Source organism: Phalaenopsis equestris, unplaced genomic scaffold (genome assembly GCF_001263595.1).
Source record: "Phalaenopsis equestris unplaced genomic scaffold, ASM126359v1 Scaffold000002, whole genome shotgun sequence".
NCBI classification, from domain to species: Eukaryota; Viridiplantae; Streptophyta; class Magnoliopsida; order Asparagales; family Orchidaceae; genus Phalaenopsis; species Phalaenopsis equestris.
Genome location: NW_018164444.1, coordinates 19,821,031 through 19,835,383, shown reverse-complemented (window position 1 = coordinate 19,835,383; position 14,353 = coordinate 19,821,031). Strand labels below are relative to the sequence as shown.

The window sequence follows — 14,353 nt, the reverse complement described above, 5'->3', positions numbered from 1 at the left end:
CTCTCACTGAGTTGCTCCTTTCTATTGGTTTCTTCTAACTTCTTCCCACTCCTTAATTTCATAGCTTGCATCTGCTCCTTCCCTTTCTCCTTACGTTTCACCTCAAAAATGTTAGGTGATTCCCTAAGGGGGGTCTATTGTTAATTGAATTAGTCAGTTATCCTAATTGAGTTTCAAGATTTATAATGGCTACAACTTGGTTGTAGAATGTGTTCCCCATTTGAATCATTAAATCCTTGATTTGTGACATTTTTTGGGTGGGTTGTGAATTAGCTTAAAATCCTGGTGGGAATTTTTGCTTCTTGGGATATTTTCTTGATTATTCTAATTACATACAAAATTGGCTTGAGGTGGGGCTAGTTGTTATTGTTACATGAAAATTTTGGATGATTTCTCCATGCGCATTGTAGGCGTTGGAATAAGGATTGTGCCCTTGATTTTCTTTAGCATTCACGACTTCTAAACTTGTCAGGTTGGGATCTTACTTGGATTTCCAGTATGGTCAAGGCATTAGTACCTTGTACACTGTCTACTTTCTTTGGGTCCACTCTATCAGAAACCCATTGATCTCTTCTGTCAACGTGTAGGCTTCATCAAAAGGTTTAACCACTAAGGAATCTTCTGTAGCAGCATCTATGATGTATCTAAGTGAGTCTACCAGTCCATTGTAAAAAAATTGGATAGTCATGATGTGAATGATATGTTGGATCACTACATTTTTGCATGATCATAACCTGATCAGCCTTGTTGGCAAGTCATCTTTAATAGGTGAGTAACCCGATGTTGGTCGAGATGTTTTAACGAGCATTATTTGTGAGTATATCTCAACAAGAAATATGAGTTATTGCCATTGAGATTAGCATGTGTATAACTATGTTAAGGTTCCAAGAAGTCTAACATGCATCACTGAAGCTTTTCTTTCGTAGGAACTATTTTAAAATTATAAAAAATATATTCTTATGTTAATATTACACATCATGTCTTGAGCTTATTTTAAAGCCAATGCATCTATAACCTAGACCGGATAGGAGGTCAACTTTTAAAATACTTCTTTCACTTAAAATTGTTATTTTTTGTATCACGTGTTCGGATATTTGGAACCTCATGATGGGGTTGGGGATGGTGACCCAATCAAAGTCATACACAAGCCACAACTACAATTTTGCACACACTTAAATATATGTGTCAACCACCTTATTTTAGTTGTTTGCTAAAATATAGTAGGGAGCAGTTTGGTGTTTTTATATGTTTGACTATCTCTACATGCTTAAGACTTCCTTACCTTTCTTTGATAAATCCCCTTTTGAGCCCAATCATCCTTTTGATATATCATTGAAGTCATCTATCAAGCTTCATTTTGCTGACTGGTCGTGACCCATTTAGAATACAATAATTCTCCTTCTACCCTATGGCACAGTATGACCTTGAAACAATGAGATGAACCTACTTGATGACCCGGTTTCTCATAGGCCTCGTTGCCGATTAGATGTCGGTTGTTTAGGATGTGAGAGATTCACTCTCAGTCCTCACTACTTGGTGTAGGTTTTGAAGCACCATGACATTCCTATTTGAGATAACCCTATCCTTTGGATATACACTATTCAATAGTTGTCACAAAAACACAAGCAGGACCTCTAATTATCAAGAGTATATTTGGGTATCTCCCAAGATGTGATTAACCAAAAGAACATGATCTTTTGTAGTTTCTCTCGATCTCAGAACAAAGAATAAAATTTAGTTCTCTTTTTGTTAGTTTCTTACGTAAGGTCCTCTCTTTGTGGATATGTATTTCAAGATGTTTTGATCCAATCTAGTTTTGTACATACATTTTTGATATATCAGATAAAGTTTATCTTACATAAGTTCTCCACGTTTTTTTTTTTAATTTGTTTGTGTATATATCATTATATTCTCCCACTTTCCAATCCCTTCTCTTCTCCAAATTATTTCAACGATCGAAGCAAGAAGGTTATATGAAAAAGAGAATTATACTACGACAAATAGACAAAATGATAACTTCAAGTTTTAAAAATAACTAAAAACATATATATTATGTGATAAAATCTGTCTATATTTTCTTATAAATTTCTATATTATTTGTCCCAATTTATGCATTTTCAGTGATTTTTTTTTTTTTTTTGTGAAATTGCAGGAAAAATGTACTTATGAAAGCTTTAAAGAAGCCTTGGCAGATATTGTAGTGAAATAGAAGGAAGTCTGTTGAGCCACATATCCAACTAAGCCACGAAGCCATAAGAGTCCTATTTGCCTCAATAGAGCACATCCATGTCATCTTTGGCGTGCCTACACTACCCATAAGCCCAAGCATGCCAAAGGAAATCAAGAGCATGACACCTTTGCACCAGGTATGAGGCGCTCAAGCGCTTCCTCCATAACTAATGCTTAGTGCCTTGGCGCGAAGTATGAGGCGCATAGGTGCGTTCTCCAACACTAGGACACCATTTCAAGAGGTCCAAAGGCACCATCTACAAAAACCCAACACTTCTTCTTATCGAGGGAGTAACACTTCAATGCTCCAAGTAGAAATTTTGGTGTTGATGAACCGACTTGGGGGAGTTACGGTGGTTTATGCTAGCATGGCATCTTCCTGGTCTACAAAAGGCAAAATCTCTTATGAAGGATATCTGGATTGCTATGGAGTAAGGATCTTTTGAGGAGACTAGAAGCCGTTGAAGAAGATGAAGAGGAATTCATCGAAGAAATATCAGAAACATTCATTAACACTTCGAAGGAGGGATTTGAGGTAGTGCTATGAGTATGAGAAAACAGACTTCTAAGTGAGGTCAAGTGAGTTTGGAAAGTGAAATTGTGATTGTTGTGTACTTAGATTGAGAAATATCAGATGTTCAATTTAATGGATTAATTCAGTTAAATTGTTCTAACTTTTATCAGCTTTGAATTAGAAATGAATATTTTATTATGTTTCCTTCTGATGAGTAGTAATTAGATTTCTCACTATGAATTGGTAATCTATGCATTTTAGTTCAACCCATGAATTGTGATTGAGATTTTGTGTGTAACAAGTTGATATGTCCTATAATTACTGACTATAAAATTTTGAAAGCGTTAAATGCTCAAAATTGTTGGGTATGTTAATAAATAAATCCTAATAAATTTTAAAAAACTATTTGGTATTTATAAATCTTTGTCTTCCCACATAGGTTTCAACTCCTCTGAATTCTCCTCTAAATCCAACTTAAATCCTCCTCTAAATCCCTGACCAGACAGGCTCTCGTTGTGCTTCGCAAGGGAACCATTTGCATTTGCAGAGGACGAAGATGGCTTCCGAGAACTCGGTGATGGCCGTGATTAGGGCTTCTCGACCAGCTTTTCGAAACCATCACGACAGGGTCGCCTTTGCCGTCCACGCCTCCGTCCTATCTGCGGGCTTCTCCCTCATAGCTGTCGGTCGAAGAGCCCTAGACAGTGACCCCCCAATCGGTACTTTCCAATCATTTTGATGCAAGTTACTTGAAACTTTTTTTTTTGTTATTTTCACTTAAAGAATTTCTTAAATTTTTTTTCAGAAGGTGAGGAGATAGGGGTTGAGGGATGGAATGAACTGGACGACGCCTACGGATTTGTGTACTCCAAATCAGAGAAAGACAAGAAGAAGGTGATTTTGGTGAAGTGTTTGCCATTGGAGGATTATCTGATGGTTGATGCAGTGGATTTGAAGAGCGACCAGAATGAGCCGTTCCATATGCAAATCAAGTAATTTATGTTTCTTTATTCCTTTCTACTGATTCCTTTTATGGTTTTCGTGTTACTTATTCGGCGCTGTTCTGTTAGTATCAAAGACTATTTGGCCGGCAGTGGAGCTCAGCAGACTACTTATGGAGAGATGTATAAGAATCTCCAAGGCCTTGTAAACAGTGTGAATACATGTATTCTGGAGCAAGTGGAATCTAAGGGCAAGGATACAGTATCTGCAAGATCATCAAGATCAGCTAGGTTTGTAGAACAAAAAGTTTTTTGTACTGTTCAAACTCAGAATTGAACATCCTACATGGCCCTTTTATGCTATATTTCTCTTCTATTTATCCTGATTACCAATGCTAAAGCCTAATTTTATGAGCCAAACATCTGAATTATGTGAAAATATTGCTAGTTTCTGAGTAATCACACGATATTTTACATCTGGCAATGTAAGTTTCATTTTTGGATCTTTTCAACATAATGTTTGAACTGTTAAAAAAAAAAAAAATCATTGGTTCAAGCATAGATCTTGACACAAAATTTTCATGTATCAAAGCATCCAAAATTTCAAATAAAAAATTCTCATAGACTCTGAGATCATCCAAACGTATTCTTTGACCTACTTATATTTAAATTAGTAGCTTGATGGGATAAACATAGGAATGCCAATAATATGTTAATCCAAATACATATGGATTTGCATCAAACACTCAAAAGCATAGTTGGAAATTTCAGGACTATTTGAGGGACTAAACAGCCTTTACATTTCATATGCTTGTAGTCGAAATGAGTATCTCTACTAGATGAACATGAAAAGTTGAATATCATTTAATTCTGTTATGATAAGGCAATAAGATTTCTAAAATATTCCAAATGATCAAGAGGAATTGTTTATATCCTCTCTTATAAGGATAGTGATTGAATAAACTACTGATCATTGCTCAATGTTTGACATTCGACATTCAACATCTATCATTTGACGTTTGATATTCTTGTCGAATTTCTTTGACGACTATCAATGTTTGATGTTTGTCAACCATTGATGATCAATGCTAGATACCCATCTCCCTAATGGTTGGTTTCACTTTTAATAAGGAGACTTGTTGAGCAAGTCATAGACTGTCAGTCAATCTTTGATGTTTCCAGCTGAATATTGTCTGATATCATTAAACATTATCCAACACTGGCGATTTTCAACCATCAATGTTTACCTTCTTGGTTATCTGTCTACCCTCCTATGAGAATGATTGAGCATGCCTCAATTGTTGTCCAACATTTGATTTTCACAGTCAACCAACATTTGGTGCTTGTTAACGTCTATCTAATGCTTGCCTTTCTAGTCATCAACTTCCTATTATATTATGAGATTGATTGGGCAAATTTACTATTGTTTTTTCTCTAGTTTTTATTTGACCATTATTTGGCCCTTTTAGTTGGCTATTGTTGGATTTGTGCCTGTGCCTAATGTCCATAAATCACCATAGTCCGATGCTTGCCTTTAGGGTCATCAATTTCTCCTCTTATAAGGAGAATGAATTGCCCATCAATAATACATAGGCTCTTAGAAAAATCCTTTGCTAGATTTAAGAATTTCATTAGTGTGAAGCTTTGGATTAAGTTGTGGTGGAGAAGGAACTTCAACGTGATGGCAAATGGACCTCACATGAACATCCTGCAAATGATTAACCCTATATTGCTGATTTTGTGGTTAGTGATCTCCATCGTGTTGTGATCATGCACTCTGACTTTAGGCTAATGAAATTTTTTGTCCACTTAAATGCTAAAGGTCTCAGACAAAGTTTTCAGAGTACAACTTCGGTTACTGTTGACCTCATTTTGAGGTCATTACTCTTTTTCTTAAGATCCTAAGATCTAGCTCTAGGAGTTCCTATTGATTATCTTAGAAAATTAGTATTGAAACTCACCTTTTTAGAAATTCCAGACACTTCCTATTTTCCTATGATGTCTAGCATTTATGGTCTCAAAACCATCGTCTTATAGACGAGCGGTTAAGGCCTATTGTGTGGAGACTCAGGGAGAAGTTCCTAATAGGATCTCGAGCCCTAGGAAAATCACTTCATGACTTTATCATTGCACACACTCACCAAATGCACAAAATTCACTAAATTGCACAAAATCAGACATATATTGAGCTTAAAGAATGGGTAAAAATGCAAACTTCTCCGGACGACCTCCGACGATAAAATGAACTGCGCCAACGCGTCCGGGACACCAATTTTAGTTGGAAAAGACACCCTTGCCATAATTTCTGACACGAGAAAATCACACGAAAATCGATGAATTCATCAAAACGACCTCCGACAGAGAAACGGACTGCGCCAGCGCGTCTGGAATGTCAAAATTATTTAAAAAGGACATCCATTTTTTATATGTTATGACGCACAGATAAAAGACACAAAGCAAATTTTATTTTGCAAAATAATAAGTATTTTTATACTTATATCACTATTTATTATAATTTTGATAAACCCTAAATCCTATTTACACCTCTACCCATACATTTAACCCCCCATTTGATCTAGCCCGCGACTCAATCAGCCGCAACGACGTCTCTCTTGCGTGCCCTAGCTGTTCCACGCGACATTCCTCTGCCGCCGATTGCGCACGCTGCTCGTCTCTTATTTGCCTAAAATAGCCCCTTTAGTTCTCTGTGTGGGGTTGTTGAAAAATTCTTGAGAGAAAGGGAGACTGAGTTTTTGTTGTTTAAAGCTTTTAGAAAGGAAAGCTTTGCCAAAATTTTCTCTAGGCTCAATTCTTGTGTGCTGGGAGTTTGAAGAATTTATCGTTTGCTGCATCTTGAGGCTTTTAGGAAAAGGATTGCTGTGAGAGCGGTTTTCTTGAATCTATCTTATAATTTTGCTTTAATTCTGCATAAAAGAGGTATTCTTCTCCTTCTTCCTATTCTATTTTATTTATGATGACATTTTGAGGAATCTCTATCCTCTTACAAAGATTAATTTAAGAATGACTTAGTTTATTTTGAAGTTTAAGCATTGATACATGTTAGATTCAGTGAAAAGGAAGCATCTATGGGTTGCCTCTATTCGTTTTGCTTGAAATACTTGGAAACATTATATTGGTCGTTTGGAAATGAAGTTTGCCCCTCTAGAAATGCATGTTAGGAGAAATTATCAAAGCTTTTATTATTGTTATTCATATTCATGCTTAGAATAAATGTTAAATGTTGGAAAAGGTTGACTCTAAAAGGATTTATTCATGTTTATCCACTGCCTATCACCCTTTGATACAAAAGTTGGAGCCCTCTTATCTTGAAGTTTGGTTTAGCCTCTATGCTGCTCGGTTTTGTCCATCTTGGGCTCGGTTTTATTTGGGCAAGGCTGGATAAATGTTGGAATCATTGTTCTTATTTTTGCTCATAAGCTGGGCTCGGTTTTGGATCACTTTAAAATATACAAATAGATGGAATTCAGTTTCAAAATTTTCTCTAGTGGATGTGGTTTTGGTTTTGCCCTGTGTTGGGCTGGGTTTTACCCCTTTGCTGCTCGGTTTTTGTCCCTTCTTTGGGCTCGGTTTTCTTTTAAAATGAGTAAATGCTGGAAACATTTTTGTTTGCTCTCCCATGTGACTGGACTTATTTTACTCTTGCGTTGAACTGGGTTTTGCCCCTTTGCTGCTTGGTTTGTCCTCTGTACTAGGCTCGGTTTGCCTCTTCTTTGAGTTCGGTTTGGATCTTTTTTTTTTGGATTAAATTGTAACTGAAAGCATTCTCTCTGTTTTACCCCATGTATTAAACTCGATTTGTTCATATATTGGGTTTGGTTTGGGCTTCTTTTGAATCAAATTATTAATGAAAATACCCATTCGTTGGGCTCGATTTTGGTTCTTTTGAGATGAAATTATGCTGGAAATTAATCTTCGTTTTTGGCTCATTTGATGGTCTTGATTTTAGATCTTTTGGAATGGGTAAATGCTGGATATTATTTTTCTTGGCTTGCCCCTGTGCTGGGCTTGGTTTGCCCATTTTCTGGACTCGGTTTGGGCTTCTCTTGGTGATTTATGTTGGTTGAAATCCCTTGTTGTTTTGGAACATTCATTGGGCTTGACTTGCCCCTGTGCTAGGCTCGGTTTGTCTATTTTCTGGACTCGGTTTGGGATCCTTTTGATGATTTATGTTGGCTGAAATCTCTTGTTGTTTTGGAACATTCCTTGGGCTTGGCTTGCCCTTGTGCTAGACTCAGTTTGCCCCTTTTCTGGGCTCGGTTTGGGCTCCTTTTAGTGATTCATGTTGGTTAGAATCTCTTATTGCTTGAATTATTCTTTGGGTTTGTTTTGACACCTTTGTTGAGCATGGTTTTGGTTGGGGCCTCCTCTTTAATGCTCCCCTTAAAATATGTTATTAGTGATCAAGTTTGTCATCCGAAAATTCCTGAATTTCAATACCCATCTCTATGTGGGAATGTTTAGTTTGAGCATTGTCATGAAGGTGGGTTCGGTCCTAGTGGTTTAGGATAGCTTCTCCATTCACTCTCTTATGTATATCAAATACAACGCAATGACATTACTTATGGTAGCTTTCCCCTTTGCTGTGGAGCTAATTTTGGTGAAATTGGTCGCTGCTCTTGTTGTCCCTAATCGTGAGCTTTAAGTGTGGAGGCTTTCCTCCTATTGTCCTTGTTCGTGGAGCTATTTTGTAGGGGCCTTTTTCTTTTCTCATTACCCTTGACGTGAGCTTTGCTGCAGTGATTCTTTGGTTTGGTGACGTGGTTCAGGGTCGGTTTTTTTTTAACTTTTTGCTGCCTCCCTCCTGGCCTTACCCGTGAGCTGCTCTATGCTGTTTGGTGGTGGCTTTTGCGATCATTTTTGTCCCTTTTATCGGCCTTACCCGAGAGCATATATTTGGTTTCTTTTATGCAATGTTGGATGTATATCTCATTGTAAACTTTTGATGAAGGATAAAATTAAATTATTGTGACATTGGTGTGATTTTCTGGAAGGTTAGAGAGTTATTTCTTCTATTGGTTAATGTCCCTTCTTTTGTGAAATATAAAGGGTTTTTACAATTTCATTTGGAAGAAACATAAAGTTGATACAAATTGGATTCATGAAGGGTTTGAAAATTCATAAAAATTGCCATTTGGAGAGGATTTTGGAGGTTCAACGCTAAAATTTGGATAATATAAGTACCGCATTTAGGTTCAGGATTGAGTGTGTGATTGCATACAAGTGATTGGGACATGGGTTTATTGTTATGCTAATCTTAAGCCCGTTTCAATCTATTTGAAATAATGACTTGGAAAGGATACCCTTCATGGGTTGATCCAATTATAAAAAGAAATTGAGAAAGAGATATTCTTCTTGGATTGATTCAAGGATCTTGGGCTCTATTTTTAGATCTTTTTGATATGACTTTGAGGATTGTTTCACCCTTTATTTCTTCGATCTTTTGGGTGGTACAATTCCTCCTTTCTCCCATCCCCATTTTTATTCTTTTCTCTCCTTGCTTCTTGGTTCAGTTTTCTATGTTTATGTACGATGCATAAGTGCTCATATATAGCTTTTTGCTGTATATGAAACGATCAAACAAGGTCGCAAATAAGTCGGTTTTGTTTTGGGGTGTAGGGTGATGATGACAATGACACGCCCGTGGTAGAGCAAAATGATATCTCATCCTACAACACCATGACTCAATTCTGGGACCCGATGAACTGTAGGATGAAAGTATCATTCACCAACATAAGACTAGAGGGGGACACGTACCTTCTTAGGTTGTTGGTAGTCCTAGGCCCGATGACGCGATCGACTTGTGGATAACTGTATTTTCTTTTAAAATTGATAAAACAAATTGATAAGAACATATACAATATTTATAAAAGTATTTTCATTACAAAATTAAAAACAACTTTTCTTTTATATGCTTGAAATATATGTGTATGCTAAAACTTAAATTTTAAATATATATCACAACTTGGTTCTCCACCTGTTGATTACCGATCCTGGGCTAAGGAGTACCCTCCTAAGTTAGGTTCAGTAGGTTATCCTTCTAGTGGAGTGGTGGGCTTTATACATCCGGGTGACCGGTGACCCTTCGACGACCCTCGAGTATAAATATATATATTTGAGCCTAACCCCGACACCCCGACCCGAGTGCTTCCCCGACCCGAGTGCTTGCGGTCCCCTCTTTTCGGACTTTTTTATATGTTTTTCGTGGAATTCTCAGACAAAACACTCGTGGTCTCTTTTCTACTGGATTTTCCTGAGGTTTTGACAGTTTTATTTAAATTATTACTTGTCAATTTTCCCGAATCATTTGTCATGGATTTATTTATCGATTTTCTTGAAGTTTCCAAGCAACGTTTCTTTTATTTATACTGTGAATAATAGCTAGTTTAAAGAAGCAGCAGACTTCCCAAATTTACAGGTGTGATTTACATTGCAGCATTTTTATTTCCTAGCATGTTGTATTACTCTCCTAGCATGTTATACTACTTTTCCTAGTACGTTATACTATTCTTTCAACATGTTATACTGTTCTTTCTCTTTAGTGTACATTATACTGTTTTTTTTTATACTGCATGTTTTGTTACTTTGATACACACTATACCTTAGTTTAGGAAAACCTAGTGGTTATATAAGATTAACATTAAACCTGAAGGTGTTACGAAGAAGAACTTTGGAGCGAATGCTGTGGGCATCACGACGAGGAACAACTTCAAGGTGGATTATTAACATCAAAACACATTCACATCATCGAACACTTTCCTTAGTTTAAATAACAACTCGTAGGAGGTCGAGGTGGTTTGCTTAGCGCAGTGTAAACCCCCACATATCACTTTTAGGCTTTTGCACAATCCTGTTGTGCAATTATAAGTCATAACACTTTAGGATTCCGAAGTTACTGGATGGTACGATGTAAATCCTCCTTTCTTTTTAGGTTATTTGCACGATCAGATATCGTGCGAACATAAGTCCTAAATTCTAAATAAATTACAGGATTAAACTTTAAATAAGATTATTTCAAAAAAAACATAAAGCCAAACGATATGATAGTTGGGAGGTCACCGGGGTTCTCCCCAGATCTGTGATATCCCCTACTCTTCGCTCCTTTGGATTCCTTAAACTAACTGTTTCTATTTGAGTCATTCCCATTTGATTTTCTCATATCCAATCTTAGAAGCCTAAACTTTGAAATCTAGAAAGTAAAACCACTGATCTTAATCGAGAGTTTTTTTAAGTGACCCTGGTTATTTAAGATGTAATTAACTATAGGGGTTTGACTCTATAGTGAACTTGAAACCCAGGTAAAATGAACCCTATTTAATCTTTATATTAGGTAGGGGAACTTGTTAGCTTTATATAAAATATTTCGCAGACCAAACGGATGTCACAAATTCTTTAGTTTAGGTGATTGAGCCTACTACATGTGATATGTTTATTCTTCGGGATAAGTGTAGTACTTGTAGTATCGTGCTTAATCACCCAAACTATTCAAAATTTGAGATTCGTTTGTTCTCACATATTTTTAAATCAAAATGTTACTTACAAAAATCATATTAATATCAAAACTATTTTCATATTTTTCTATATTTTTCAAAATCAAATTAAAACGGCCGACAGTTACGTGTGAATTTCAGTGACGTGAGCCTTTGGTTTTTGATTGTTGAAACAATATCTTGGTGCACTTAATTTATATTTGAGGCTTTAAACAAATTTTTTAAGAGCAAAGCTTAATCAAGCTTTTATAATTTTATTAGCATAGAGCCTTGGCTCCTGACTTACCGATGAAGTCATTCATTATATCTTAACAAGAATGTGTCTGGAGTTTCAACAATCACGTTCCTGTTGGAATTGGATTTTTTTAGCTCACGATCTTGTATAGATCGCAAGAGACTTGTCAACAGAAGATCTTGGTCCGGCATTGAATTTTTTAGTTCATGATCATGTATGGATCTACTTTTTAGTGTTGGTGTTTAAATTTTTAGGCTGCTTGGGAAATGCAATATAGTAACCTTCATATGCACCTCGCAAGAAGGGAGGTCCGATGAGTTTGGGTAGGTTTTCTATATTTTGGCATTTTATTGCATCAACATGCCATTCATAATAAAGTGATGAGAACTTGATTGATGTCCGTGATTCAGGATAATTGTAGGCCTAATAAATTATTTATATGTTTAACTTTCATTTTAATTTATTTTGTTTCAGTATTTAAACTTGTTTTATATTTTATATGTTTCGGGACATTGGACATTCATGTTATTAACATTTTAGTTTTAAGTTTCTTTCATCTAATAATGATTTTAGGTTAAGTTGGTCATTGTAAACGTTTGGCTTATGTACATAAGAGCTAAGTTTCAAACTAATGAAAATTTGAAGCTTTTTATTTTTTTTCCTAGCAAAATTCACGCTGCTCTCATTTGATATGTATATGCATAGCGTATGCCTGCACTGTAGTTCATAAGTGCTTCCATCATTCATGCATTCAAGTTAAATGCAAGGAAATTTTTATTGCCAGTCATTTAATGTTTCGTCCATTCTCCTTTTCCTCCATTGATTTTTTTACTGGTTATCATGATTTCAATTTCATTCTTCTCATCCTCTATCATTTTGCCATTAGAATATGTTTAGTTATTTAAATTCAACTTATTGTGATGCTGATATTTATTTCCATATAATTAAGTTATTTTTTCCCTAAAAATGGATTGTTTTTTATTGATTTTCCCTATCGAGCATCGTTGGATTTCAATGAAAATTGGAGATAATATTCATGATATAGTGTTCCAATCCTCTGCATGATTTCATTTAGTCTGAATTGATTTGATATCTCAATAAACTATACAAGCTTAAGCTTCAATCATTATTTTCTGCAAGTCTTTTCCTCTGTATTCTGGCTAAAACTTAATATCTTGGAGCCCTTTTTTGAAGATTATTTTTTCTTTGTTCTTGTGTAAGCCCTTTATGAATTTTATTTTCGCATCTTCATTCAAAACTCACAAATTGTTACAGAAATCAGTCCTCACACAAATACTCCATAGTTAGCCATTTAAGCCAACATAGACCCAAATTCCAACAAATTGGCTAACCAAGTCCAAACCCATTCCCAAACCAGCTAATTATTTAATTGACCCTTTTTTTTATCAACCTCTGTGAACTTGCTATTAATTCCAAGTTTCACCCTCAAAGAAACATTCTAACTTCATGTTTTGTAACAACCAATGCATCATTCATCCCCATTTTTAATTGTAGTTGGCCGCTGACTCCCCTATAATGACCACTTTTTGCCCTACTTTTCCTCAATGGTCCACCTCCATCCTAATTAATTGCAGCCAAACATTAATTCAGTTTTTCTTCTTCTACTAACCTTTATGAGTTTTTTGTTCACATTTTCATTCAAAACTCACAATTTGGCTGACAAACCAGACCTTGCACAAATACTCCAAAGTTGCCTAATTTAGCCAACAAAGGCCCAAATTCCACCAAATTGGCTAACCAAGTCCAAACCCATTTCCAAACGAACCAATTATTTAATTGACTCCTTTATTTATCAACCTTTGCAACTTGCAATTAATTCCAAGTTTCACTCTCGAAAAAGCATTTTCACTTGATTTTTTTGTGCAAACACCGATACATCATTCATCCCCATTTTTCATTGTACATGGCCAACTGACTCCCCTATTTTTGCCATTTTTTTCTCTATTGTTCCTCTTTGGTCCTCGTCCTTATTAATCGTAGACAAAAATTAATTTAGTTTATTCTATTTTTACGGCCCTTTCCACTTTCCCAATGCATTGTTTATTCCCATTTACATCATTTTCAATTGATGCTGCACAATCGTAGGCTGAAAAGAATTGCTTATATGATTTTTTTTTTCAAGTTTATGTATTTAGTTGCAGGTAGTCATGTACGTAATGCTATGTGCATGCATGATGTTTGGCTCTCTATGGTTGGTAAGTGCTTCAGATCCTTCTGTGGTAGGATCAATTCCAATCTAACTGCAATGCATATCTATTTTATGAATGAATTAAACTAAAATTGTTCAGAACCCTGAATGGGTTCATGCAGGTCTTTGGATGTTGAGGCATATTATGAAATTTTTGTTAACTATACCTGTAATTAGCGTTTATAAAGACAAATCACCTTTAATGCTGGCGCTAAACTGCAGCGCCCGGGAGCGGGCACTGAATGCTCTCCAAAGTGGGGCGATTTGATCCCGCGGGACGGAGACTCACTAAGCTACGCGGGAACAGTGACAGGGTGTAATCACGATCTCACTTGATGATAGAAGCGGACCGCGAACCTTCGCGATTTAGGGAGCGCCACCCCTGTCTTCTATTGGGAAGGGTTTTTCAGGATTCTTCTTGTCTTCCCGCCCTCTTCCTTTATGTAAAAGTTTCCTTTGTCCTGCGGGAGCTTATAAATTGCTGTCCTTTGTGTGTGGGGAGTTAGTTCTGGTTATGTTGTCTTCAGATCCTCTGTGTGGAGTCTCTTCCTTATTGTTAGGGTTTTATCCAATTACAGGTGGTGTTTCGGTTGTATCTTGCTCCAAAGTGGTGTTGTATATTTCCAAACCTCTTATCTTCTTCTTCCCGATCCTTCCCCTACCACTTCACTTAGCTTCACCTACAATCGACTAAACACCCTACCAACTCACCTCATC

At 36.3% G+C, this 14,353-nt stretch overlaps 1 protein-coding gene across 2 annotated transcripts in view; it reads left to right on the top strand.

Annotated features, from left to right (window-relative positions):
• Window positions 1-3,187: 3,187 nt before the first annotated feature.
• The window catches only part of LOC110039329 (probable proteasome inhibitor), a 21,458-nt gene continuing 10,292 nt past the window's right edge, over window positions 3,188-14,353 (top strand). For both annotated transcript variants that reach the window (XM_020744357.1, XM_020744358.1), the window contains exons 1-3: window positions 3,188-3,462; window positions 3,549-3,735; window positions 3,814-3,975. In XM_020744357.1, the coding sequence (XP_020600016.1) occupies window positions 3,300-3,462; window positions 3,549-3,735; window positions 3,814-3,975 (512 nt within the window). In that variant the 5' untranslated portion in view covers window positions 3,188-3,299. The remainder of the gene's footprint in view (window positions 3,463-3,548; window positions 3,736-3,813; window positions 3,976-14,353) is intronic.